This window comes from Heloderma suspectum, chromosome 2 (genome assembly GCF_057233095.1).
Source record: "Heloderma suspectum isolate Gila_16-S chromosome 2, 16-S_ref, whole genome shotgun sequence".
Lineage (NCBI taxonomy): Eukaryota > Metazoa > Chordata > Lepidosauria > Squamata > Helodermatidae > Heloderma > Heloderma suspectum.
Genome location: NC_139459.1, coordinates 159,366,543 through 159,393,940, shown reverse-complemented (window position 1 = coordinate 159,393,940; position 27,398 = coordinate 159,366,543). Strand labels below are relative to the sequence as shown.

At 44.7% G+C, this 27,398-nt stretch overlaps 1 protein-coding gene across 1 annotated transcript in view; it reads right to left on the bottom strand.

Annotated features, from left to right (window-relative positions):
* Window positions 1-12,976: 12,976 nt before the first annotated feature.
* Window positions 12,977-27,398, bottom strand: part of CD58 (CD58 molecule) — a 56,040-nt gene continuing 41,618 nt past the window's right edge. The window contains exons 3-6 of the mRNA XM_084835403.1: window positions 26,086-26,340; window positions 25,251-25,355; window positions 23,685-23,792; window positions 12,977-19,118 (exon numbers count right to left, since the gene is read on the bottom strand). Coding sequence (XP_084691529.1) covers window positions 19,096-19,118; window positions 23,685-23,792; window positions 25,251-25,355; window positions 26,086-26,340 — 491 coding nt within the window. The 3' untranslated portion in view covers window positions 12,977-19,095. The remainder of the gene's footprint in view (window positions 19,119-23,684; window positions 23,793-25,250; window positions 25,356-26,085; window positions 26,341-27,398) is intronic.

Here is a 27,398-nt window from a genome sequence, read left to right as displayed (position 1 = left end):
AAGCCGCGCGAAAGGCCCCCAATTTACAAAAGGTTTTAACATTAAAACAAGATAAGAACGAGCCGCCTGCAGCTTTCCTTCAGAGACTGAGGGAAGCCTTTGGGAAATATACAGATATTGATCTGAGTGATCCCAATAATTTGAGAATTCTCACGACTCAGTTCGTGGGTAATAGTTGCCAAGATATTAGAAAGAAATTGCAAAAAGTCAAAGGAGGGTTGGCAGCGGACCTGGGAGTGTTAGTGGAAGTGGCCCAAAAGGTGTATGAGAGACGTGAAGAAGAGAAAGTGCATGAAAAACGGCAGGCAAAGCTTATGGCAGCTGTGTTTAAAGGGGAAGAAGAGAAGAAGGGAGAAGGGAAAAGAGGGAAAGGAAGGAGAAAGGGGCCTCCCCTTGGGAAGGATCAGTGTGCCTTCTGCAAGAAAACTGGGCATTGGAAATGTGAATGTGAAGCGCTGAAACAAAAAGAGAGGGATGACGCTGAGGGAGGAGCTCAGGGAGTCCTCCATGTTAGGGAAGGCTAGAACAGACCGGGGCCCGGCCCCCTCCTGGCCATAACAGAGGCTAGAAGGGACCCTATGGTCAGAATAAAGGTTGGGGACCATCCTTCCGATGCCCTCATAGACACGGGGGCCGCCCTGTCCATCCTCCCTCTTGCTCAGCCACCAGGGGGAACAGGAGGGGCTACCACCATAATGGGCGTTGAAGGGAAAGCCGCCCGGGTGCCCTTCTCCTGACCACTCCTCACAAAGGTTGGAAACACCCATTTAGAGCATGTGTTATCTGTACCCCCTCTTGTCCGGTCGCATTATTAGGGAGGGACCTATTGGCTAAACTCCAACTCGAGATTGCATTTACCCCAGATGGGAAAATGGAGGTGCGGCTCCTCAAACAGCAGAGTAGCAATTATCAGATGGCACTCTTGAATGCCATACCAGAACCCCATGCAGAAAAGGGGGAAGAATGGAAACAGATAGAAAACCGAGTTAATCTCCTGGTTTGGGCTGGAAAAGGAGGGGCGGCCCGCACCAAGACAGCCGCACCCTACAGAATACCTCTTAAACCAGGAGCCAGGCCAGTTCATGTGAAGCAGTACCCCCTATCGCGACAAGGAAAAATTGGACTGCAGCCAGTAATATCAAGACTGCAAGAAGAGGGACGCCTAATCGAGGTAACGTCCCCCTACAACACCCCCATCATCGCGGTATCCAAAGGGGAAGGAAAAGGATACCGACTTGTGCAAGACCTCCACCTCCTCAACCAGCAAATAGAAGCCCCCTACCCCATGGTGCCAAACCCACACACTCTTTTGACAAAAATTCCAGAAAGCCATGAATGGTTTATTGTCATAGACCTGTAGGATGCTTTCTTCAGTATCCCACTGCATCCAGACTCGAGGCCGTTATTTGCCTTCCAATGGGAGGACCCAAGAGGCGAGGCCAAGGTTCAACCTAACTAACATGGTTAGTGATTCCCCAGGGACTTAACCTATCGTCTGTCGTCTTTGGCCAACAGCTTCAGAAGGATTTAGGGCCATGGATCCATCAACACCCTGAGATAAATCTCTTGCAGTATTGTGATGACCTCCTAATTTCGTCTCATACCAAGGACGAATGTCTAGAAGGGTCGATCTCCCTTCTAAATCATCTGGCCAAAGGAGGCTACAAGGTGTCCAGAGAAAAAGTGCAGCTAGTTCAACAAGTTGTGAAGTTTCCTGGATATCAACTAATGAAAGGAACACGAAGCTTGAGCCAAGACAGGGTCGAAGTTATCTGCACTTGCCCTGCTCCCTCCTCTCCTCGCGAGCTACGGGCCTACCTGGGACTGACTGGGTTCTGTCGATTATGGATCACAGAGTATGGAGAAATAGCGCGACCATTATATGAGGCGCTGCAAAAGGACAAACTAAAGGAGTGGAGATGGACCAAAGAGATGAATAAGTCTTTCCTCAGTCTCAAAGCTGCCCTTGTGAATCCACCTGCCCTGGCTATACCAAACCCCAACCAGCCTTTTAGGCTTTATGTACACGAAAACAAGGGGATAGCTTCGGGGTTCTCTGGCAGAAAAAAGGGCCGGCCTGGAGGCCTGTGGGATATTACTCCAAGGTCTTGGATGTTGTGTCAAGGGGCTGGCCAAGTTGCCTTCGAGCTGTGGCAGCTACAGCCCTAATCAACACAGAGGCAGAAAAGATGACTATGGGAGGACCCACTGAAATTTGGGTCCCCCATGGTGTGCCGCAGATCCTGGGATCTGGAGGAGGAAGCAAATTCCTCAACCCTGCCAGGCACTCCAGATATGAGATAAGCCTACTCCTGAATGAGAGCCTCACCTTTAAAGCATGTTCCAGCTTTAACATCGCTGCACTACTGCCAATACTCCAGGGCCCAAATAAGCCCGGACCACCCGATCATGACTGCCTTGAGATATTGGACTTAGATACAAAAGGCCGACCTAATCTAGAGGATGAGCCAATTGAAGGGGCTGAGGACTTGTTTGCTGATGGGTCCAGTTACATGCTAGACGGAAAGCGGTATACAGGAGCAGCAGTCGTCACTCAAGACAAGAGCATACATGAAGAACGGCTACCGCCACATTTCTCTGCCCACTCCGCCGAATTGGTGGCCCTAACAAGAGCGCTCCAGGCCGGAAAAGGGAAGTGAGTTAATATCTACACTGATAGCAAAAATGCTTTTGCTATCGTACACGCCCATGGGCAATTACGGAAGGAAAGAGGCTTCCTCATGGCTAATGGATCCCCGGTGGCCAACGGGGGCCTAATAGTAGATCTCCTCGATGCACTTCAACTGCCCCAGAAGTGGCCGTCATCCACGTCCGAGCTCACAGAAAAGAGGAGGACAGATGGAGAAAAGGAAATAAAAAAGCAGAGGCGGCAAAGAGGGCAGCTTGAGAGGGAGTTCAAGGGGTGTTCCTAGTCCTACTGGGGCAGGAGGACCCACCCACATATTCCTCCTCTGAGTTGCAGATGGCACAGGAACACAGAGTATATCCTCGGGCCGATGGGTGGATCCAGATGACAGATGAAAGGTTACTTCTACCACAGACCTTGCAGAAGGCTGTCTTAGAACAGGTGCATCACTCCCTTGGACACCCAGGGGCCTCAGCTATGATTGAGTACTGTAAGAGACTGTTTGTGTCCCCAGTTTTGACAGTCCACGCCCATCGGCTAGCATCAACTTGTGAGATCTGCCAGAAAACTAACCCTGCAAGATCGCCTCCTCCACCCAAAGGGGGGAGGCCTTGGGCATATTATCCCTTCCAGAGGGTCCAGATAGATTTTGCTGAAATGTCACCTTGCAGGGGTTACAGATACCTGCTTGTCATTGTGTGTCAGATGACAGGATGGATAGAGGCATTCCCATGTAAAAATTGCCAGGCAAAAACTGTAGTCTCCAAACTATTGCAAGAGGTAATACCACGGTTTTCTTTGCCCGAAACTACTGAGTCAGACCAGGGTTCGCACTTTATTTCCACTGTTACCCAAGGGTTGGCCCAAGCTCTGGGGATAGATTGGCATCTCCATTGCCCCTGGAGACCCCAGTCGAGTGGCCAAGTTGAAAGGGCCAACCATAGCCTCAAGGAAACTTTAACTAAGCTCCAGAGAGGGATTAGGCTCACGTGGGTTGAGGCCTTGCCCGTCACTCTGACAAAAGTTCAAAGGATGCCCAGAAAGGGGATAAAACTTTCTCCCTTTGAATTGTTTGGATTTCCCCCCCTCCCCAGGTGCATTGTGGAAGAAGGGAAGAGGTTAAATAGGAATTGGGGGATCAGATGTTGAGGGGGCAATTAACTACTCTGCAGTCTGTTCTCTCGCAGCTACGAGCTTACTCTGTGCCATTTCAGAGGCTACCGTTTGATGCACCAATCCACCGATTCCAATCAGGGGACGAGGTGCTGCTGAAAAATTGGAATAAAGAAACTCTAAAGGAGGGGTGGGAAGGGCCTTATTTAGTGGGACCTACTAGTCACTCATGCGTAAAACTCGCAGTCGAATAAAACTGAATAGGACCCACTGCAGTCGAATAAAACCTTTCCGGAGGCCCCTGTCTCCTCCTGTCACCCGGAAAGAACAGGAGGACACGGGCAGGAACAACAGCCCTCTGCTCCCTGGCACTCACCCGGAAGCTGCCAGAGACACAGGCGAAGAGATCAACCAGGAGCAACAATCGCCTGTTATTTACAAATTCCAACACTTGGGGAAAGCTAAGGTTCAACTCAGCCAAGCCTGAGATTCAGGGGGATTGCTTATTGACAATCAAGGTATTCGTGTAATAGAGGCAGAAAATCCTGTATGCTGACAAGTGATCGGGAAAATGGAGTGGTTCTGGGTCCTAGCACTGCTTACCAATGGCGTAATGGGATCAAAGCAATCTTGTTGCCAGGAAGGGGGAAAAATAGTCTTCAGAACCTCTCTAGGGGCAGAATACTACAAATCCATGAAGTCTATCACTTGCTTAGGAAAGAAGGTTTTTGAAATACAATTGACCAAACCCTACATCTATTACACTGGTAGTCAGAGAAGCCAATTATCACTAGGGGCCAAAGTTTGCCTCACTAAGGGAGGGCAGTGGGGATTAGATAAATGGAGCCTGCCGCGGGTCCATCAGACCATTAAGCAAGCTGTGGAGCAAGCCGGGTTAACCCCTGCAGCCCCACGTCCGCCGCCCTTAATAGAGGTCCCAGAGATGGAAGATCGCCCCTGGAAAGCCCGGCTTGGGCTTCAAGTGGCCCAAGATACTGACAATGTATGGTTAGAATGCGTAAAGTACACCGCCAAATCCTTGAACAAGTCTGATTGTTTCGTGTGCGCAGCTGGGAGATCTGTCACCAAGGTATTGCCCTTCCCTTTAGGCTGGGATCAGCCCTCCCTCCTCACTTGTATAATCCGTTTGTTCCAGCACTCCAATGCATGGGGGGATGAAAGCTGCCAGAGCCTTAATAAACTTTCCCCCCCCTCAAGAGGGAGGATCGCGTTGTACCTCCCGTGGCTTCCATAGAGGGATGGAACCATACTGGGTGCATCTCTCAGGCCCTTGAGGAAGATAGTATTTCATTAGGAAACCTCTCGACCTGTACCAACATCACCACGTTCGCTAATGACTCTTTGCCGATACCCCGTGCTGATCTTTGGTGGTATTGCGGAGGCTCAGAACTCTTTGAGACCCTTCCCTCAAACTGGTCTGGAATCTGTGGACTGGTCCAGCTTGCAGTCCCCTTCTCCATCGCCTTCCACCCATCCCAGCAACCCACCCATCCCGCCAAAGACGTAGCACAACCCCCTTTGACAATCAAATATACATAGATTCGATAGGAGCCCCAAGGGTTCCCAGATGAATTCAAGGGAAGAAATCAAATAGCTGCAGGATTTGAATCCACCCTGTTTTGGTGGGCAACCATAAATAAAAATGTTGATTGGATTAACTATATTTACTACAATCAACAGCGATCCATAAACTACACCCAAGATGCCATAAAAGGACTAGCCGAGCAGCTAGACGCCACTAGTCAAATGGCCTGGGAAAATAGGCGTGTCCTTGATATGATGTTGGCAGAAAAAAGAGGGGTGTGTGTGATGTTGGGCGGAAGGTGCTGCACCTTCATCCCTAATAACACCGCTCCTGATGGCACAGTGGCAAAAGCACTGCAAGGTCTTACCACCCTATCTGAGGAATTGGCCAAAAATTCCGGGATCGGCAACCCCTCATCATTTGGCTAGAAAAGTGGTTTGGCAGATGGAAGCATTTGGCAGCTTCCGTCCTTATCTCATTGGTAGTAGTGGTAGGAATCTTGGTGCTGTTTGGCTGTTGCATCATCCCATGTGCCAGAGGCCTGTCCCAAAGACTGATTGAAAGTGCTTTATCAAAACAAATGCTTCTACTATACGACACAGCCGAAACAACCAGCTAAGCACTCGGACCACCAAAAACCAAGCTGTGAGACATGAGTAAAGACTTAAAGGGGGGAGTGTTAGATAAAAAGGGGAGGTCATAAGTAGCTAGTATAGCTAGTGACTCGGTCACGTAGGCATGACACGTGACATATGAGTCAGCTTAAACTGGGAGCATGCGCAGAGACAAAGAACAATGAGTCAGCTTAAACTGAGAGCATGCGCAGAGACAAAGAACTGATGGAGAAGTACTGAACTGTTAGGGGTGGGTATAAAAAGGTTGGGCGCGCCATGTTCTGGGTCCAGACTGCTCTGCACCCGTTTTGCAAAACGATCAATAAAACGTTGTTGGCTCCACTGTCGCCTGCCTGGCCTCTCATTTGACCAGAAGCAAGAACTTTTTCTAACACTCTTGACTTCTGCAGTTTGTGTCCAGTGCTCCGTTCCGCTGTTCACAAGCCCCCGGAATTCTTTTCCCCCCGCTCTGAGAATTATGTAGATAAATACGTGCCGACAAACGTAATTCCTGTACCCAGCCATCTCTGTGAGTCTGCATAACTCTGGTAAGAATCACTATTTTTTGTAAAAATTTAGGTATTTTTTCCCCTCCCCTGCCATGCAGTTTTACTTTCAGCAAAAATGCTTCCACTTCCTTGTAGGGGCTTCCCAAAAGAAGGCTGTCTTAGGTGTGCCTGAGAGATAAACTATTTGTTTAAAGAAAGGCGGTTTAAAAGAAAAAACCTTTTAAAATGACCATGCCGGACCTGGAGCCCTGCACCGTGTATTATTCTCTCTGCTAAGCTTTATATTTCCACATCCAGCATTGTTGTTGATGTTGTGAGGCTAAAATGGAGAGGAAAACCAATTCTATGCACGTCTACTCAGAAGTAAGTCGTATTGAGTTCAATGAGACTTACTCCTACACATGTCAGCACTCCTCTTTGCCCCCAGCTCAGCTTTCCACATCCAGCTCACTCCTGTTAGGTTATCTGAGAAGATGGGAGGGGGGGTTTCCCAGGGAAACAGATAGATTGGGGGAGAAGCTCCCCCCCCCACACACACACATAATGGAAGAATGTAGTTCTTCATATTCCATGGTATGTTTATTCCTCATTTTGTCCATTCCCTGAGCATGTGCAGAGTGTGCTTTTTATTCAAACAAAGAGAAGCTTGCCAATCTTTCCACTCATGCTACATTTGTACAAGTGTAACTGCTTCAGAAAGAACTTTCCATTATACTGTCTCTTTTTCATGAGTTTCATGACAGCAGGGTGGTGTAGTGCTTAGACAGCCAGTGTAGTCTAGTGGTTAGAGTGTTGGACTCGGACTTAGGAGATGGGGGGGTTCTAGTCCCCACTTGGCTATGGAAGGAGACTTTGGGCCAGTCTCAAACACATTGTTTGCGTGTACTTTCTGAAGCAGTTACACTTGAACAAATGTAGCGTGAGCGGAAAGATTAGCAAGTTTCTCTTTGAATAAAAAGCACACTCTGCACATGCTCAGGGAATGGAAAAAATGAGGAATAAACATACCAGGGAATATGAAGAACTACATTCTTCCATTGTGTGTGTGTGTGTGTGTGTGAAGCTTCTCCCCCACCAGCTGTTTCCCTGGAACCCCCCTCCCCCACCCCCATTCACCCAAGGGTCTTCTCAGATAATCGAACAGGAGGTTAGATAATGATGTGGAAATACAAAGCTGAGCTGGGGGCAAAGAGGAGTGCTGACATGTGTAGGAGTAAGTCCCACTGAACTCGATAAGACTTACTGCTGGCTCCACAGGACCTCATGGTGCTACTTTACAGAGGATTCCGTGGCACGGACTGAAGGGAATTCGATCCCCTTTCAGTCCATGGTGGAATTCTCTGACATCTCTACCTGCAAGGTGTGTGCAATGTTTGTTTTCTTGTCTGAGAACAACATGGCCTACACGTGAAACAAGTGCAAGTTGATCACACTGCTGGAAGAAAAAGTAAGAGGACTGGAGCGGCAAGTGTCGACCCTCCAGGGAATAAGAGAACATGAAGAGTTCTTGGACAGAACGGTGGAACTACAGCAGCAAAGGGAAGACCAGAAGCTTGAAGAGCAACAGCAAGATGAGGCAGAAGTGGGAAATGCTGAGGTGAGAAAAAATGTAGAGGATACTCCTTGGAAAAGGGTGCCAGGAGGAGAAGAACTAGATGCCGCTCTGCACCAGTGGAAGCAGTGGAGCAGTGGAACCATGGAACCAATTCCAGGTACTTGTGGATGAGACTGGAGGAGAGCCTGCAGAGAAAGCATTACAGGGGAACCTGCATGAGAGTGAGCAAGAGGCTGAAGGTCAGTCAAGCAGAGGCAATGATACCAAGGCCTACAACAACAACAACAGGAGAACAGTAGTAGTAGTGGAAGACTCCTTACTGCATGGGATTAAAACCCAAGTATGTCGCGAAGACCCGTGGACTCACCAGGTATGCTTTCTCCCGGGAGGATGGATTAGAGATGTGACTGAAGGGTTGCCTGCACTCATAAAGCCCACTGACAGGTATCCCTTTCTTCACATCCATGTGGGAACAAATGATACCGCCAAGCGGAGCAACGAAGAAATCACGCCAGACTTTGAAAGTTTGGGAAGGAAACTCAAGAACTTTGGGGCCAGATAGTTTTCTCATCGATCCTTCCAGTAGTTAGAAGAGGGACAGAATGGGAACGAAAAATACTCTAGGTGAATAACTGGCTACAAAGGTGGTGCCGATGAGAGAGATTTGGATTCTGGGACCATGGGCTATACTTCCTGGAAGATGGACTTCCCTTGTTGGCAAGGGACGGGTTGCACCTCACAAAGGCTGGGAAGAATGTGTTTGGCTGCAGCATGAAGAACTTTATCAGGAGGGCTTTAAACTGAATCCTACAGGGAAGGGAGATGTAAAGTTGGGGGTAACAATACATGAAGGCTCATGCACCGCAACAGAGAGAACAGCTCTAAAAGTGCCCAATAATAGTATTCAGACACATGTAAGAAGAAAGCCAGACTATGAAGCATATGGTCTTCGATGTCTATATACTAATGCCCAGAGTATGGGAAACAAACAGAACGAACTTGACCTCTTAATACAGGAGGGAAATTATGACTTGATAGGTGTAACTGAGACTTGGTGGGATGACTCTCATGACTGGAATACAGCAACTGAAGGATATAACTTGTTCAGAAAGAACAGGAGGAACAGAAAGGGAAGTGGGGTTGCACTATCTGTGAAAAATACATATCTCTGCACAGAAATACAGCAGGATGAGCTTGGTAGCCCCATCAAGAGCATCTGGGTTAAAATAAATGGAGCAAAGAATAAACGGAACCTGGTGATCGGAGACTACTACTGGCCATCCAATCAAGAAGACGAGGATGAAACTTTTGAAAAGCAAATAGCTAATGTTTCAAGGAAGATGATGTAGTAGTAATGGGGGATTTCAATTTCCCTGATATTTGTTGGGAGACAAATTCTGCAAAACATGGCCCCTCCAAAAAATTCCTGACTTGTATTGCAGATAACCTCCTCCTACAGAAAGTAGAGGAAGGAACTAGATGATCGGCTATCCTTGACTTGATCCTGACCAACAGAGATGACTTCGTGGATAAAGCAGCAGTTACAGGAACTCTTGGGGAAAGCGACCATGTTGTACTTGAGTTCTTGGTTCTAAGGGAAGCAAAAGCCAAGTGTAGTCAAACGCGTACCCTGGATTTTAGGAAAGCTGATTTTAATAAACTCAGAACAATGATAAGTAAGGTCCCATGGCAAGTGACTCTAACGAGAAAAGGACTCCAAGATGGGTGGGAGTTTTTAAAAAAGGAAATTCTCAAGGCACAAACAATTCCAACAAGACAAAAAGGTGGAAGACAACAGAAGAAGCCAATGTGGCTTCACAAAAAGCTTAGGGATGACCTGAAAAAAAAAAAGGACACACATAGGAAGTGGAATGAGGAATAAACATACCAGGGAAACAGCTGGATTGGGGGAGAAGCTCCACCACACACCCATACACAGACATAATGGAAGAATACAGTTCGTCATAGTTCTTCATATTCCCTGGTATGTTTATTCCTCATTCTGTCCATTCCCTGAGCATGTGCAGAGTGTTCTTTTTATTCAAACAAAGAGAAGCTTGCTAATCTTTCCCTTCAAGCTGCATTTGTATAATTGTGACTGCTTCAGAAAGATCTTTCCATTATACTGTCTTTTTCATGAGTTTCATAACAGAAGTGTGGTGTAGTGGTTAGAGACCAGCCCAAAGTCACCCAGTGAGATAACTAACAGGAGGTTTGATAATGAGCTGGATGTGGAAATACAAAGCTGAGCTGGGGGCAAGTGGGGTGCTGACATGTGTAGAAGTAAGTCGCATTGAACTCAATAAGACTTACTTCTGAGTAGACATGCACAGAATTGATTCTCCTCTCCATTTTTGCCTCACAACGTCAACAACAACGCTGGATGTGGAAATATAAAGCTTAGCAGGAGAATAATACCTCATGCAGGGCTCCAAGGACTGGCATGGTCATTTTAAAAGGTTTTTTCTTTCTTTAAAACAGCATTGCTTTAAACAAAGACTGCATCGCTCAGGCACACCTAGGACAGCCTTCTTTTGGGAAGCCCATAGGAGGAGGAAGTGTTTTGGCTTAAAGTAAATGGAGACGAGGGATTTCAATTGAAAAAGAACACCCACAAACAAGGCAGTGAGCACAATTCATTTTTTTTTTAAAGTATGTATTTATTATTGGAATATACTACACTGCGTTTTTATTTACGAAAATTTTGCGGCTCTTTGCGGACGATGAAAAAAAAGCCGCATGACTGCTGGCTCCGCAGGACCTCGTGGTGCCGTTCTGCAGAGGATTCCATGGCACAGACTGAAAGGAATTCGATCCCATTTCAGTCTGTGGCGAAATTCTCTGACATCCCTAGTGGGAATGCTGTGGACGTAATATACCTCGACTTCAGTAAAGCTTTCGACAAAGTGCCCCATGATATCCTGATGAGCAAACTAGCTCAAAGTGGGCTAGATGAAACAACAAACAGGTGGATCCACAGTTGGCTACAGATTCGGACTCAGAGAGTGCTTATCAATGGGATCTTCTCAAACTGGGGAGAGGTAACAACCAGGGTACTGCAGGGCTCAGTCCTGAGCCCAGTGCTCTTCAACATTTTTATTAATGACTTGGAGGAGGAGGTGCAGGGAATGCTGATCAAATTTGCAGATGACACAAAATTGGGCAGGATAGCTAATACCTTGGAAGACAGAAACAAAATTCAAAGTGATCTTGATAGACTGGAGCACTGGGCAGAGAACAAAAGAATGAAATTTAATAAGGATAAACCCCAAATTCTGCACCTAGGAAAAAGAAACCAAATGCACAGTTACAAGATGGGCAATACTTGGCTCAACAACACTACAAGCGACAAGGATCTTAGCATTGTTGTAGATCACAAGCTGAATATGAGCCAACAATGTGATGTGGCTGCAAAAAAGGCAAATGCTCTTTTGGGCTGCATTAATAGAAGTATGGCTTCCAAATCACGAGAAGTACTAGTTCCCCTCAACTCAGCGCTGGTTAGGTCTCATCTGGAGTACTGTGTCTAGTTCTGGGCACCACACTTTAAGAAGGATGCAGATAAGCTGGAGAGGGTTCAGAGGAGGGCAACAAAGATGATCAGGGGACTGGAAACAAAGCCCTATGAAGAGAGCCTGAAAAAACGGGGCATGTTTAGCCTTGAGAAGACCGAGGAGAGATACGATAGCGCTCTTCAAGTACTTGAAAAGTTGTCACAGAGAGGAAAGCCAGGATCTCTTCTCCATCATCCCAGAAAGCAGGACACGGAATGATGGGCTCAAGTGACAGGAAGCCAGATTCCGGCTGAACATCAGGAAAAACTTCCTGTTAGAGTAATACAACAATGGAACCAATTACCTAGGGAGGTGGTGAGCTCTCCCACATTGGAGGCATTCAAGATGAGGCTGGACAGCCATCTGTCAGGGATGCTCTGACTTGGATTCCTGCATTGAGCAGGGGGTTGGACTCGATGGCCTTGCAGGCCCCTTCCAACCCTACTAGTCTATGATTCTATGATATTCAGAATAGAAGCGTCTCGGAGATAAAAGTGTACATTTCTGCCCCCCACCCCTGCTGGCTATGGTAAGGATGCTTCTGTTCTCTCTACTGTTAAAGTGCTTTAGTGATAAAAAGAAAGTGTGCATTTCTAACCCCCTTCCCCCAGACATTGCTGGCAAAGATGACACTGCTAACTTGTTCCCTTTAATGTTCCCAAAGCTCAGGAGGAGCGGAGCAGCAGCGATTTTGACCAGTCTTGTGACAGGACTCAGTAGGCGACCCAAATAACCCACAGTGACTGCCAGACGATACAATAACCCACAGTGGGTTAAATAAACCCTACTGCAGACCATGGGTTATTTTGGCTGAATAAGCTATCCTGGGTTAAAAAAAAAAAAAACCCGACAGACAACACAACAACCCACGATGGGAATGAACCACTTTGGGTTAATTAACCCATTGTGGATTATCATGTCATCCAAACCCAGTCACTATGTGTGTGTGTATGTGTGTGTGTGGACAGGCACACATGTGCCCCCAGGCCTCCATCGAATACTGGATGTGGCCCTTGGGGCCTAAAAGGTTGTGCAGCCCTATAGCATAGTGTGATGATTCGTCTGCCTAGAATGGCTTTGGGCTTCTTTTCTTTTTTTAACTTTCTATGTTTAAAATATAGAAAACATTTTTTAAATGCATTAACAGATCCTAAAATGCATCACATAATCACAAGAAAGTTAAACAAGGTGTGAAATCAACAAGATCAGCTCCTGTAGCTTCAGCTGAAAACTGAGTGCAGCACCATTGTAGTTGTACAACTGTGGAACTGGTAATCAATTTGTTCTATATGCAATTTTTCTTTGCATAGTCTGTTCAGAGACACACCGATATATAGAGAAAGGAGAATCCAGAAGTTGTTTGACAGTATTCTCTATACGCTAAATACTTCAAAAATACAGGTTAAAAAGTTGGTTTAGTAGTAAAAATGTTTGAATCTTGCATACAATAAATGTTTTAATTTAAAGGCTTGGGTTAGAATTGGTTACATTAATATAAAACAACAACTTTGCCTCCTCTTTCTAGAGTGTTGTTCTTTGGGAGAGGCTATGCTTGATGCCAAGTACAAAATGCATAATACTTAAATATGAAACACCACACGCACATACACCACACGCACACTCCCAAAGTTCCCCTCCATAGAGGAAGACAACATGACAATTGCTAACCCACCAAATTCTGAGTTGTTGGTTACATACAAAGCAGGCCTGTTTGAGTTCCTCAGTATTATAGGCCCTGTAATACTGGAAGCTAATGTCAATCTTTCAAGTGGGGAAACAATCAGAAAGTTGCTTGTCATGCCTCCTTGAGAAATGTCACAAAAAGGTTCCAAGTTCCTCATCTGAGGGCTAGTGCTAAGTGGGCAGAGATCTAGGATTGATCTCTAGATTCTCCATCCTATCAGTGCGTGAGTTTAATGTAGGAATCAGCCTTATCCAGAGTGTTTCTGCAGCATGAGAAACTCCTAGTGGTCCTTCATCTATATTTCATAAGAGGCAAACAATTGTATATTTTAATCCAATATTTCCTTGCAACTTACATAATTTTTCATAAGTTTCCCTTTCTTAGAAATTTCCCTGTGACAATTTTCCTGTTTTAGGATTCTACAATATACAGAATGGGTTATAGGAATAAGATTGCTACCAGTCGTGCCCAAAACAAAGGCTGAGGTAATACCTCTCTTCCGTTTACATGACTTTGAGGCTCCAAAGCATACATTCTCCAAGGGAAGTAAATTTCATAAAACAGTCTAGAATTCTGCTTTTAAAATCCTCCATTTTGGGTGATAAATTTCATGTTGTACTATCGCAATACTGTTTGAAAATTAGATTTACTGCTTGCAAAATTTGGGTTTAAACCATTTTTTAAAAAATACAATCAGAATCTGCTATGGCAAGGGGAGAGGTTGGGGAAAAAGAAAAGACAACCCAGCGAAGAACAGGTGGTCTGTGCACAATGAATTTGTTGCCTACCCTTCACAGCATCTGAGCAGCAGAAACACATCTTCAAGTATACTTTATGGCCATGAGAACTCGAAACTTGCTTTACCTTGAAATTTGAAAAATGAAATTTTGATGATTCCAATGACACCACTCTTCTGCAATATGGAGAAAGCAATCCTATGGTTGGTTCCTGGACAAGCGTCCCAGAGACCATAGGATGGCTTGGAAAACCCCTTCCGAGGTTGAAGACAGTGCTCCGACCTCGTAAGGGGGAGTCGGAGATCTGCTTCCTCCCCCTTGTGGCCAGCATGGAGAGAACCACAATGGCTGCCTCTCTGACATCATAAAGTTGTCCCCAGAGTAGGGGGAAAGGGGGTGTTCTGGTGGGCAGGGAGGGGAGGACATCAGAGGGGCCAGGATATAATTTATCCTGAGCTTCCACCAGCCTCCTTCCCTCCCCCTCCCAAGCACCCTTGCTAGAAGGGTTGAAAAGCTCGTCTAGTGAAAATATAGATCAGAACAGGGAGGTGAAGATCGCCTCCACTGTTCCTCCTACCCTGGCGGCTTCAGCCCAGCAGGGCACAGTCCATAGGATTGCGCCCAAAGTGTATTTAAAGGGATGCAGATACTGTAATCCCCTGAATAAAATGGACCTGCTACAATACAAACCTACTGTTATTTTATACCTGGCATAATTCTTGGCAACACTCAGATCTTTGTGAACACCGTACCGTGGTTATTAGCTGTTCTTTTTCCTTATTGGAAAGTTGGAGCTTCCAGGCTGATAATGGGAACTTATAGTGATATAACTGAAGAGCTTCCCATTGGAATCTCAATCGAGTCAATTTGCTCTATTCTTGCTCACCAGTACAAACTCATTAATATTGTGTGTCCCTAGAGAAAATGTCCATCTACAAAACCACAGTGCAAAAAATGAGCGCATCTTTTGGAGGTGTACATGCACACTGCTGGGCCACTCACTAATAATAGGCAAAGACAATCCATATGAAGAGCGATGGCCACGTTTTCCCATGATATCCTTGTTGACAAGATGGTAAAATGTGAGTTGCATGTTACTACTTTTAGGTGGATCAATAGCTGGCTGAGCAACTGCATGCAACAAGTCTCTGCATCCTCCTGGAGGGAGGCCTCAAGTGGAGTGCTGCAGGGCTTTGTCCTAGCCCCTGTGCTGTTCAACATTTTTATAAATGAGGATGAGGGTGTTTGTGTATCAAATTTTACAGATGACAGAAAGCTAAGAGGGATAACCAACACCATAGAAGACAGATTCAAGGGTCAAAAGGATCTTGAGAGGCTGGAACACTGGGCTTAAACTAACTAAAAGAAATTTAACAGAGATAAATGTAAAGCTTTGTGTTGAGGTACAAACATCAAACGGCACAAGTGTAAGATGGGAGAAACCTGGCTTGGGAGCAGTACATGTGAAAAGGACCTAGAAGGCTTAGTACAGGGGTCCCCAACTGGGCTCCTGAGAGTGCAGGTGCACCTGCAAGGACTTTGATGGTGCCCTCAAGGTAATTTATATGTATTCAAGGCATGTCTGCAAACTTGCTGGTTGCTCCATATTTTTAAGTCTATGGACCTGGTTGCTCCATGTTTTTAAATCTATGGACCTCTACTTGCAGTTTTGACACAGCCTCTTGCTCTCTGATTGGCCAAAGTAATAGGTTACATCATCTTTACTCCTATTCTGTGCCTGCTAGGGGCAAGGGCAGGTGTAAATGGTGGGTGGCGGTGTCGGAAGGGAAAGTGGTCCCCTTGAATGCAAACCAGTAGTATGGGGATAGAACCGAGTGAGCTGGGATCTTTTCCATCTGAGAGGGGAGCACAAGCATTTCCTGTCTGCTTGTTCACCCTATCTGCATTTTTTGGGGTGTGGGGATAGTGCTTGGTCTCCAACCCTTTATTTTTGTCTGTTGGGAGGTATGGTGCTTATCCTCTGTGCCCTTCTGTTTGTTTGTTGGGAGTGGGTGGGTAAAACAGTAGAATTGCCAGCCTATTCACTCATCTGCCTGGGGCTTTTGTGTTTGGGGTGGCAGTGATGTGGGGGCATTTCCCATTCTCCCCCACTGCTGCCTGCCTTGTGTTTGCTGTGGCACACTGGATGTTGTTTGGTGTATGCGGGGAGTATGTGCAAAGTTAAGGATTTTGTTGTGTTCTTGCTCACATGCTTGTGCTGTTTTTGTTCAATGTGTATGCTAGATTTCTGGGCCTGCTGGCTGCTCCGCTCTGTGGTTGTGCTGCTCTGTGCACAACCACAGAGGCCTTTTATGGGGGAGGGGGGAAGCCAGAGCCTTTCTCTGCTTGCTTGCCCACTCCTTTCTGTTGGTGGTGGCTGCCAGGATTGGAACTTCATGCAGTGGGGAGATGGTGTGGGCAAAGCTAGGGTGTTTCCTTCATTTTTGTTTCTGCCCACCCCAATACCCCAATTTTCCTGGCCCTCCTCTGCCCCTTCTTAAGTCTGTTTTCCAGTGGCAGAAAGGCATCCCTGCTTCAGCTCTATCCTTCCACCATCATGTTTTTGGACACTCCTCAATGGCACATTTGTGTGTGTGTGTTTATGTGATATGGAATGTCTCCGTGTTTGTGTGTGACTGAAGTTGGTTATAGCCCATGAAAGCTTATGCCAGTTAGTACCAACAAGTTAGTAGTCTTTTTTTATGGAGCCAGACAAGCCTCATTATTGTTTTTAAAGTTGAATTTCCCAGTAGGATTAAAAATGGGCACTCTCTTACTCATGAGTTCTACATCTCTCCCCCAAATCACCTTAAAATTCCAGATCTGCAATGTGGTCTGCAATTTCAGGTTGGATTGAGGGAGATCCCATATAATTGCCATGATGATCTATGACTCCAGTCCTTCTATGCATGCTATGGTTGTGCTGGCAAGTTTGGATGTTTGTATTTCTCTGCCAGGAACATTTGGATGTTTGTATTTCTGTTATAACTATTTGTTGATAATGTTTGGATTTTTGTATTTCTGTTTTGTTAGAAAATTGTTTCATTTTTGAACTATTTTGCAGTCTTGTTGTCTTTCTGACCTGACTCTCCCTGCCCCACGGTGGCCATCTTGTAAGTAGTCATGCCCCCTCCATGGCAGCCATTTTGTGAGTAGCCATGCCTACAGGGTGGCCATTTTGTCACTGGTGCCCATGGCACTTTGTCAGGATTCCAAATGTGCCCACAGGCCAAAAAACGTTGGGGATCCCCGGCTTAGTGGATCACAAGCTGAATATAAATCAGCAGTGCAATATGGCTGCTAAAAAAGCTAATGCAATCTTAGGTTGAAGTTGAGCGGAAGCATAGTGTCCTTGGTCCCATCTACATGGAGATGCTTTCCAATGTGATTTTGTTTAAAACCGCCATGTTTTCAGCAAATCAGATTTGCTCCTTCAGTGGCACCCACTGCCAATTAAAGTGGTGTATATAAAAGAAAAATAATTGCTTTTGCTTGGCAGACTGCAGAAATGGTATTAGTTCACGCATATGTGGGTGGAGTCTTGCAGCATCAACAAGTCATTAAACTTGAGTGCAGATCTGCCAGAATGGATAAGAGGAGATTGATAACAAAAGGCATCACCAAGCTTCCTTCTTTAAAGTCATTAAACTTAAGCACAGGTCTTCTGCAACAGATAAGCGGAGATTGAAAACAAAAGGCAAAGCAATCCACAATTCCCCACACCTCTCTCCCGTCCTGGTGCTGAGTGTAATTGAAGTCAATGTGATTTACTTCCGAGTAGACAATCTTATCTGGCATTTTCAGCTCATTCTGCTGAGCAGAGCCATATGAGATGTGTGTGCATTATTCACAGCTCTGGAAGTGCAAAGCAGCAAACGAGCAGAGATTTAAAAAACATGTCACCCCAAACACTGAGATTTAAAAAACATTGCCGCTACTGACCTCTGCTGCCCAGCCTAGGGCTTGCTGAGAGATCAATCCCGCAATGGGAAGCAGCCACCAGCCCCAGCGTCATCCAGCCAAAACTCTCCAGGCAGCGTGCCTAAGTGTGCGATGGGGGGAGAATTAGGAGACTGCAGGAAAAGGCAGAGGGATCTTCTCTCTCCCCCTCCTCAACCACCACACTTGGTGTGTTAATGAACACACCAAGACCAACACACACACACACACACACACACACACACACACAGTCAGCGGAGGATAAAACCTACAGGAAGGGTTCACACCTTCCATTCCTGTCAGGTCCACCCTTAGCTGATGTCACTGCAGCACTGAAGCCACTTCTACTTCCCCTGGAGTAGCACCACAAGCTTACAACACAACGAGTCCCCAAATGCAGGCAAGTCATGGTAAGCGGAAAATCCATCACAAAAGGACTGTAAAAGCGGGTTTTACAGCAAGAAAATCTTCAGTTGATGCAGAGTGGAGGGAACATCATGTGCCATGAATACCTATGAGGCGCAGTAGAACCGGAGTAAATGCCCCATGTAGATAGGGCCCTGACTGCAGGAAGCAATAGTTCCACTGTATTCTGTGCTGGTCAGGCCACATCTGGAGTACTGTGTCCAGTTCTGGGTGCCACATTTTAAGAAGGATACTGAAAAGCTGCAGTATGTCTAGAAGAGGGTGACCAGAATCACCACTGTGGTCTGAAAACCAAACCCTATGAAGAATAATGAGAAGAGCTGGGTATGTTTAGCCTGGAGAAGGGAAAGTTAAGGGGAGACATGACAGCCATCTTCAAATATTTGAAAAGCTGTCTGAAGATGGAATGTACTTGTTTTCTGTTGCTCCAGAGGGCAGGATTAGAACTGAAGGGTGGAAATTGCAGGGACGCAGATTTTGGCTAAGCATTAGGTGAAGCTTCCTAATAGTGAGGGCTGTTCCACACTGGTATAGACAGCCTTGGGAGGTGGTGGGTTCCCCTTTGCTGGACGTCTTTAAGGCTGGATGCTGTCAGGGATGCTGTAGCTGAGTCTGCATTGAGCAGGAGCTTCGACTAGATGATCTCTAAGGTCCCTTCCAGCTCTATGATTCATCAAATGCCAGATGTACGTATACCGAAAGCAGAGGGCAGGAGCAAAGCAGTTGTACTGTGCTGTAAAGTTCCACAGTTCGTTCTGATGCTGGCTCCTTTCAGCTTTCAAGTGTAGAAGCTCCTGAAACAGAGAGCAACAGTAATGCATTCATATGAAAAACTGGTTATAACAGTGCTTAACTAGATGTTGCACAACATATTAATGAAAAGCAGTCACAGGAGGCTGTACATATGACTGGAGGAGCAGCAGATGAATCCTTTCCTTTGGGGCCATTTTTCTATTCAAAAGCGCTCCCTCCCTCACTACTGCCTGCCTTAAAGATACCTATATATTTTCTGCTGTGGTGAGAAAAGTATTTCAGAGGACAGTGATTCTAAGTGGGGGGAAACACTTTGGGGAAAAGGTCCATGCAACTGCATGTAACATCTAATTTGGTCCCAAGCTTTTCTTCTGTTATACCCTGGATGCCTCCGAATATGCCGCCCAACTCTCTCCTAGCTAGTCATGAACTACAATCAGTGCACGTGCATCATGCAGTGGAAGCAAAGGGCTTGGTGGTCTAGCAGCCCATTGAGGACTAACCAGTGCCTGGATGCATGGGCGCCCTGCTGCTGACCCTTGCTCTGCTCTGCCTACTGTCACAGAATCAAGGGGTAGTACAAGCAATTGCTAATGGCATGGGAACAGAATGCATGGGAGGCAGCTGTAGCTGACCATACCCATGTGCTTGTCTCACAGCTGCATGCGGTGTGTTGACTGTAGTTGAAAACACAACATATCTATTAGAGGTGGACTGAGACGTATAATGCTAATCCATCCATGGTTTATTTAACCCATCGTTTGTTGCCCTTACTAGAGTTTGTCTGGCAGCCAATCCAATAAACTGAGGTTTGTTTTCCCAGTCCCCAGATTGTTTGCTTTCCTCCCCCTTTCGCCCTCCCTGTATCCCAAATGTCTTTGCAGCACTGTAGTACTGGCATGTAGCAGGGTTTGTTTTTTTTTAACCACTCTTGCCTGCTGCCTCTGTAGCCTAGCAGAACAGCCCATGAACAAACCAAAATTCTGGGTTCACATGCAATCACAACCCATGGTTTAAACAACTCAGAGTTCACAACCCAACAACAAGCCATGGGTTCTCTTTCTGGGTTGTTTGTGTCAGCACAGCTGGGTTTGCACATCACAACAACCCAGAATTCAACAGCACATGGGTTATATGTGAACCATGAACCATGCCAATGCCTCATTAAAGAATCAATATCCTATACGCTAATAGTGAACTCATTCTCTGAGTGCTGATCCTTATGTAGCCAAAGTGGCACCATCCTTGCAAAAGAGGACGGTATTAGTAGGAACCCCAAGGTTTGCAGAAGTACAAAATACCTTTAGAAAAAATCTAAGGGAGGAAAAGAACCACAAAACAGCCAAATGAGGACAAAGCATGCTAATTAGGCACGGCATGTGGACTGTTTATTGGACAAAAACAGTGAGCCATGGGGCCAGGGGGAGAATGAAATGTCCTGGAAGAGGGCATGGCTGGCTGGAACCCTGAACAAGAACACTCCATACTGCAACATTTTGTTGCAGAGCCCAGTTCTTTTAAACATAACACTTTTATTTTATTAGTGGCATCTTAATTTGAAACACATTCGCTTACAAATACCTTGGAAATTCTATTGAAATAAATACAAGTACATATACTTAAGAATGATCCTACAGTACTGTTTTAGCAGGGGTAGGTGTACCCTTGAAATGGGCCTTTTCTGGCAGTATTAGTGCCTTCTGCCCCACTTGTTGACATTTTGTTGCAGATCTCACTCATTTTAAACATCACAGGATTTTTAATTTTGTTTTTATCAGTAGCATCTTGATTTGAAACACATTTCGTTACAAGTAACTTGTATTGATTTCCTGGTTGGCTCCTATGACTACATACAGTAGCCTGCATTCCCCAGGCAGGCTTTCATTCAGAAATGACTACCTCTCTGGTAGAAGGTCTGTTTGTTAAGCCGCTTGACTAGTTCTCTGGCTTTCTATCATGCCCTGATTCCCAGATTCTCATTTGATGACTGCCCTGCCCAACCCATTTATCTGATTATCTCATCCATCTTTATGCACCTCCCTTTGTTGACCCAGACAGAGGTAATGAAATTCCTCTTGCCTGGAGCCACAGTTTTGGTTTGGTTGCCCAAGCCCTTGAGCCTTTTTTCTGGAGACTGGCTCTGGCCCATGTCTCTGAGCTGATGCTGCCAGTGCTTCCCTGGCATGATAAGTACTGGCTTGTAGTGTGATTATTAAAGCAGAATTCCAACCATAGCAGCAAAACCCTCTATGTGATTCGATTGGTTTTCTGATTCTCCAGTGGCTTTTTGGGAGTTCTCTCTGGATAACAACTGCAGCATGAAAAATATCCTGCAGCTATTCTGATAATTTAATCCCTAATAAAGAGACAGTCAAGCTCCTACATACTGGAGGAAAGGCAAGTTACAAAAACATATGAAAAATTATTCCTAATTTATGTTAAAGATTGCACGCTTTCCTCTTGGACTTTGTGCTCTGCAGTAACAACAACAGGCAGCTGGAGTAGGCATTTACAGAACAGGGCCTGGGGATCAGGATGTTGCAGGATGGGTTCAGAGGTGAAGGCCTTCTTGAGTCATCTGAATGCCTGTACCGCAGCAGTCCCCCGCTGAAATGGGGCATGGGTGCAAAGTAAGTCCGAGAGGGGAGCCATCAGTTTTGCAAAGTCAGGAATGAATAAAAACTGGCAAAGTCCAGGAGGTGCTGCACATCCTTGACTCCTCAAGGTGCCTGCCATGACAATACAGTCTCTACTCTTGCTGGATCCATCTGGATTTCAGCTGGGGATATAAGATGTCCCAAGAAGTCCACTGAGACAAGGTTGAATGCACAGCTCTCAAATATGACATATAAATGATGCTTTCCGAATCACTGCAACACTTCTCGGACATGCTGATGATCAATTTAATAGATCTAATTGTTTCTTAACTACTTCTAACTTTTTATAAATAGCTTGAGAGCACGTTTGCTAATGTAATTGCTCCAATTGTTTAACTTGTTTAGTTTGTAATTAAGAGCGCAATCCTATGGATCGATGCTCATAGGGAGCCTGGCAGGGCAGGAGTAACAGCAGAAGTTTTTTTAGCCTCTCCGTCCTCTGATTTTGCTAACTTTGCTAGCTGGGCCTCTGAGCCAGTGGAGGCCAGTGGCCAGTCTGACTGGTGGGGCAGAGGGCAGGTCAGCAGAGTCAGAGCCAAAGAGTCACAAGAGGTGAAACCAAGGGAGTAAATGGAGGTGGAGCGGTGTTTGAATCCCCAGGAGTCAGCAACCCATACCACAGGAAGAGAAAACTGAGGCACAAAACATGCAAATGTGTGTGCGTGTGCGGGGGGCGGGGGAATCACGTAACCACACAAAGGTACTCCTTTGGACCCACATTCTCCTGTTCCAGCAACAACTCCCATTTCACAGAGAATCAAGTGACTGTAAGATGATGAGTAGGAGGGGAGAATCCACATAGCGAAAATAACAATGATAATGATATTAAAATAAGATGTGATACTCTCAGAGCCACACAGGAAAGCAGCCTTTGGAACACAGGAACAACTTCTGAAAGCATCTAAAAATCCATCCCTTTGTAGGCCTACTAAGAAGCAGCAGAATACAAAATTCCACATTATGCACATCACATAATAAGTAAGGAGGACTGGATTGCTCAGGAGAAAGCATGGCAAGTTCTGTGCACATCTATAGTCCATCCCTTTGTATGTAATATTATAATGATGATTATATCCCTTGGGAAGCCAGTAGGAACCCACTGCAAAACACACAGACACCTCCATTACACTCACAGATGCACAGACACAGGCACCCCCTCATTCACCCCCAAAAGCATACACACACACAAACCCTACAGCACCCCTCATCCCGAGTATACCCACACCCGCACCCAGAGCATACACCCGCCCCCAGAACACACAAATCGTCTGTTTATGGATTTGTATGTAAATGGTTTTTATATTATGTACAATAGTATATTTTTAAGGTTTTTAATCTTTGTAAACCACCTAGAGAGCTTTGGCTATTGGGCAATATAGAAATGTAATGAATTAATTAATACAGAAATGTTGATTATGAATGTATATGTTGCCGCCAAAATTATTTGGCCTAATACTGGATTAAGTGTTTGGATACTGCAGAAGTGGATGAGTTAATGGAGTCAATATGTAGAAATTTGGGAAATTCAAATGCAATTAATACTGCAGATAAATGTAATAATTGTATTCTTTACTGGAATAGTCACTGTGGTCATATAAATCTTGACAAAACACTGTTCTTGTTATAATTAGATGATGCTTGCTATTATCTTTTTTTGGTTTGTATCTGATTTGATAGTTTTGTAATAGATCTTTGCTTTTTACAATAAATTTAATAAATTAAAAAATCACTCCCCCCTCTAGTTGCATGGGCGAAAAGATAAAGAGTCTTTTGAGAGCTGCTATTTCCTGAAACAGTATAAAGGAAAACAAGCAAGAGGGCATTTATTGGTCAGCTCTGAACCTTGGGAAATATTTCAGTGATAATAGATGATTAGTTGGAGTTTTAATGCCAGAAATATTATCAAACTATCCAGGCCCAAATAGATCATATGGTTTGATATACACACACCTTCTCTGTTGTTTTCTTCCAAGTTCCCTGATGAGCCTAAATCAGGTTTTAGATCATTAAAAGGCACAGTTCCTTCTTCTGGAGATGGCCCAGGACTCCTCAAGGCATCTAACGAATGAAAGCAAAGAAGTAACCAATTCAAAACAACCCCAAAAACGTATTTATCAAAGGGAGTAATGACGCTAAGTAGATCATAAAGCTTTATAAAGAAGTCCACCTGCCACCAACACAATACTATTAACCTTCTCTGTTATTTTGTCTCTGATTCTCTCCTGACTCATTAAGAGGCTGTCTTTCTTTTTCTGGAATGTCCTAAAGCATCTCTAACAAACAGAAGACAAAAATGAGCCAGTTCAAAACAAACCTGAAAACATATCTATTGAAAGGAGTCATTATGCTAAAAGAAAGTGTGTATTTCTCTTTTTATATTACTATTTGTTCATCAAATGAAGTTATTTCCTTAAAAAAAACCTATATGAAATGGGGGGTGGGGGGTGGAATGCACTGATTTAGAAATTAACATTTCCTAAATTTAGTATCCTCCAGGTTCTGGTGGAATCAGAACTTGCTGCTTTCCCATCCAAAGATATGGGTCCCCTGTAGCTTTTTCCCTTCAGCAGGCAAACAATAACAAAGAAAATGGCTAAGCAACTGCTTTGCACCCCGTATTCCTTTTCTCAAGGGACCTTTCAGTAATTATGGGCTCTGGGAATTCGCTACTAAGACTGAGGCCATGTCTGCAGTAGCATTTTACTGCAAATTACAGCCTAATTAAGGCATATAATGTCAGACACAGGGAATATGAAAATGCGATGCCTTGTTGCTGTTCACACCTTAAAAAGAGGGAGGGAGGGAGAGAGGGAGTCCTATTGTGTTCCAGGGGTCTTACTGTAAGGTAAGGACTGCATAGGACTGCAGTCTTTCCCCTGGAGTCAGGAGGGGAAAAGATGATTACTATTCAGCATTATTGAAGTGGTGACAAGGGAAAAAGAAAATAGTAACATCCCTCACACACACACACACACACACACACACACACACACAGGCTAATTAAAACCAGACTGTGAATTAAGCATCTATGCCCCCCTTTATCCTATTACAAGCTGAATGTTTTTCCATTTGTTCTCCCTTAATAGCTCAAGGGACATTGTAAAAGGAGAGAGTTGGGGGAGTTTTACTTTTGCATCCCATTGCTGTATTTTCTTTTTGTCTCTGTCGCAGGACCCTAATAACTTAACAGAAAAATCAGTATAACTACGTGGGCTTTTAGGGTGCTGCCAGATAAAGAGGACTCCTCATGGCACTACCAATCAAAAAACATTGTGAAGTTATTCACAATTTATAATAATAATATTGTTTGTTTTTCTAATTTTGCTTTAAACATCAACATCTGAAGAACAATTCTGTGTACCTCAAAGGCTCACTGCCAGGATTCTTAACATTAGTCAGTTCAATAAAAAATATTGCCAAATGCTCTGTGTGTCTTATTCTTGGTCCCAGCAGGGCCTGTTGAAAGGAGTGGTACCTTGTAGCATGTAAAAATTAACCCAGGAAGAACAAACATACCTTTTTTCCATAGCACAATCATGATCACTACTAGCACTACGATTATTGGTATGGGTAGAAAGTAATGATGCCTTCTTGTTTCACCTCTTGTCTGAGGATCAGGGTCTTAAAAACAAATTTGAAAACGTTAGCTAAAAATGAGCCATCTCAAATTATTATTGTTAGAAGCCTGTTTTAGGATACATAAATAAATGTCCTTTTAAAACAATAAAAACCCAGCTTATCAGTCACTCCTTCTTCCTAGGGAACCCTTGGAGTTGTAGTTCTGTGATGGTGGAGTAGGATGTAGCTCTCTAACAAAGAATGCATAGCATCTGCATTAAACTATTCCCAAAAATTTTAGGGGGAAGCCATGACACTGAGGGCTTCTCTATACCAGGCTTTTATCCCACACCTTTACCAGGACGTCGGCTTCCAGATTCTTTGCGGGATTAAGACCGGGTCTTTTACACATGCTTTTCTTCAGGGATTTCCTTTCTCTGCAAGTTCTATATGTTCCATTATACAGCCACTAGATGGTGATGTGATATAGTGGAATTGCGCAATTACATGGAGCTTTTGGCACGCCATGCAGAGAAAATAGTGTATTTTCCCCATTAAGAAAAAAGCTGGGATAATGGTCACAAAGTATGGGAGAAGTGCTGGAGGTTGACAATGTTGTGTAAAGGACCCCACAAACTACCGCGAGTGACCAATCACGAGCGCACAGTAAAAGCCTCGTGTAGAGAAGCCCTTCAGCTAGTATAGTATAAGCAAATGTTGCAGCGCCACTGGTGCCTGCTAGTCTGTTCTAAGCCATTAGTTGTTAAATGGGATAAATGACCCAAATACTTACTTATTGGAACACATTCCCTCAAAGTGATGAAATTACTGGCATTTATATTGGCAATGATAATAATGCACGTGATTTTCTCAGAAAGGTCTGTGTTCCTCCCAAGTGGGACAAGGAACTGCTCATTATTTACTTGCTCCATTTTTTTGTATTTCCAATGGTATGACAGAGGCAGATCCCGGGTTGGTGCTGATGTACACTTGACTTGGATGCTTCCATTATTAACAGTGCAGTTTAAACCAGGTGGTGGGAGAGGTGCTGGGAGTGGGAGAAGAAAAGAACAGAAGTCTGAGTTCCCAAAGAGGCTTACCTGACTGACATTTATTTTTTATTTTATGAGAACATAAGAACAGCAGTACTGAATCAAACCAAAGGTCCATCTAATCCAGCATTCTGTTCACAGCATTCTGTTATTTTTTAGACAGGTGTACAGTACTGTAATATGAAAGAGCCAGATGCCAGCCATCATGATCTGATCTTGGCAGTTCAAATCTGAGAAAAAGGAAAGGAGGAGTAGCAGAGAGTGAAACATCAAGAAAAGTGAAGCCTCAAAACAGCTACTCAAAAATAACTGGACCTTGGAGTCCTGATTTTACTTCAGAGTATGATAACAGGTCTGGAAATATGCATTTAGGAACCTAATCGCTTTAAATTCAAGGAGGAAATCTATTCAAAATATGCCATCAGTGGTATTTGACAACATCTAAATTCGGGATTGTTCATCATCTGACAAACTATCACTGCTGGCATTGTGGGGAATCCCATACGGGCCTTTTGCACATCTTCTAGTAAGATGTTCCTTACATCTTACTGATGTAAGGAACATCTGATCCATATGAGGGTGTTCCTTCATATGGATCAGATCGCAGGATATAAAAATTTCTACACCTGTATGTATGATTAAATTATTTGAACTAGGTTGCAGAAGAAGCTGACTTGAAAGTGGCAGTTAATGACTAGTTCAGAGATAACGAAGTTATTCAGTCTCATTGGACCAGGAATAAGGCATGCTTCCTCCTTAACCCTCCCTTGCCCCTTCTCTAGTGTATCTCAGTTTAGTACTTGCATGCTTAAACCAGTTTACCATGATGTCCAAACCAGGAAACCACAGATCCCTAGAAACCAGGGTATCATATGCCAACACATCAAGTTTGATACCCTGGTGTGTTGGCATTGCTTAAACCACCGTTTCCCAGATTTCATTTTCATTGGGTCTTACCTCCCAGATAAATGTGTCTAGGACTGCAGCCTCAGAGTTCTACAAAAATATAATATATTTCTATTATGTCCAATATAGTATCTTGCATACATGTCTT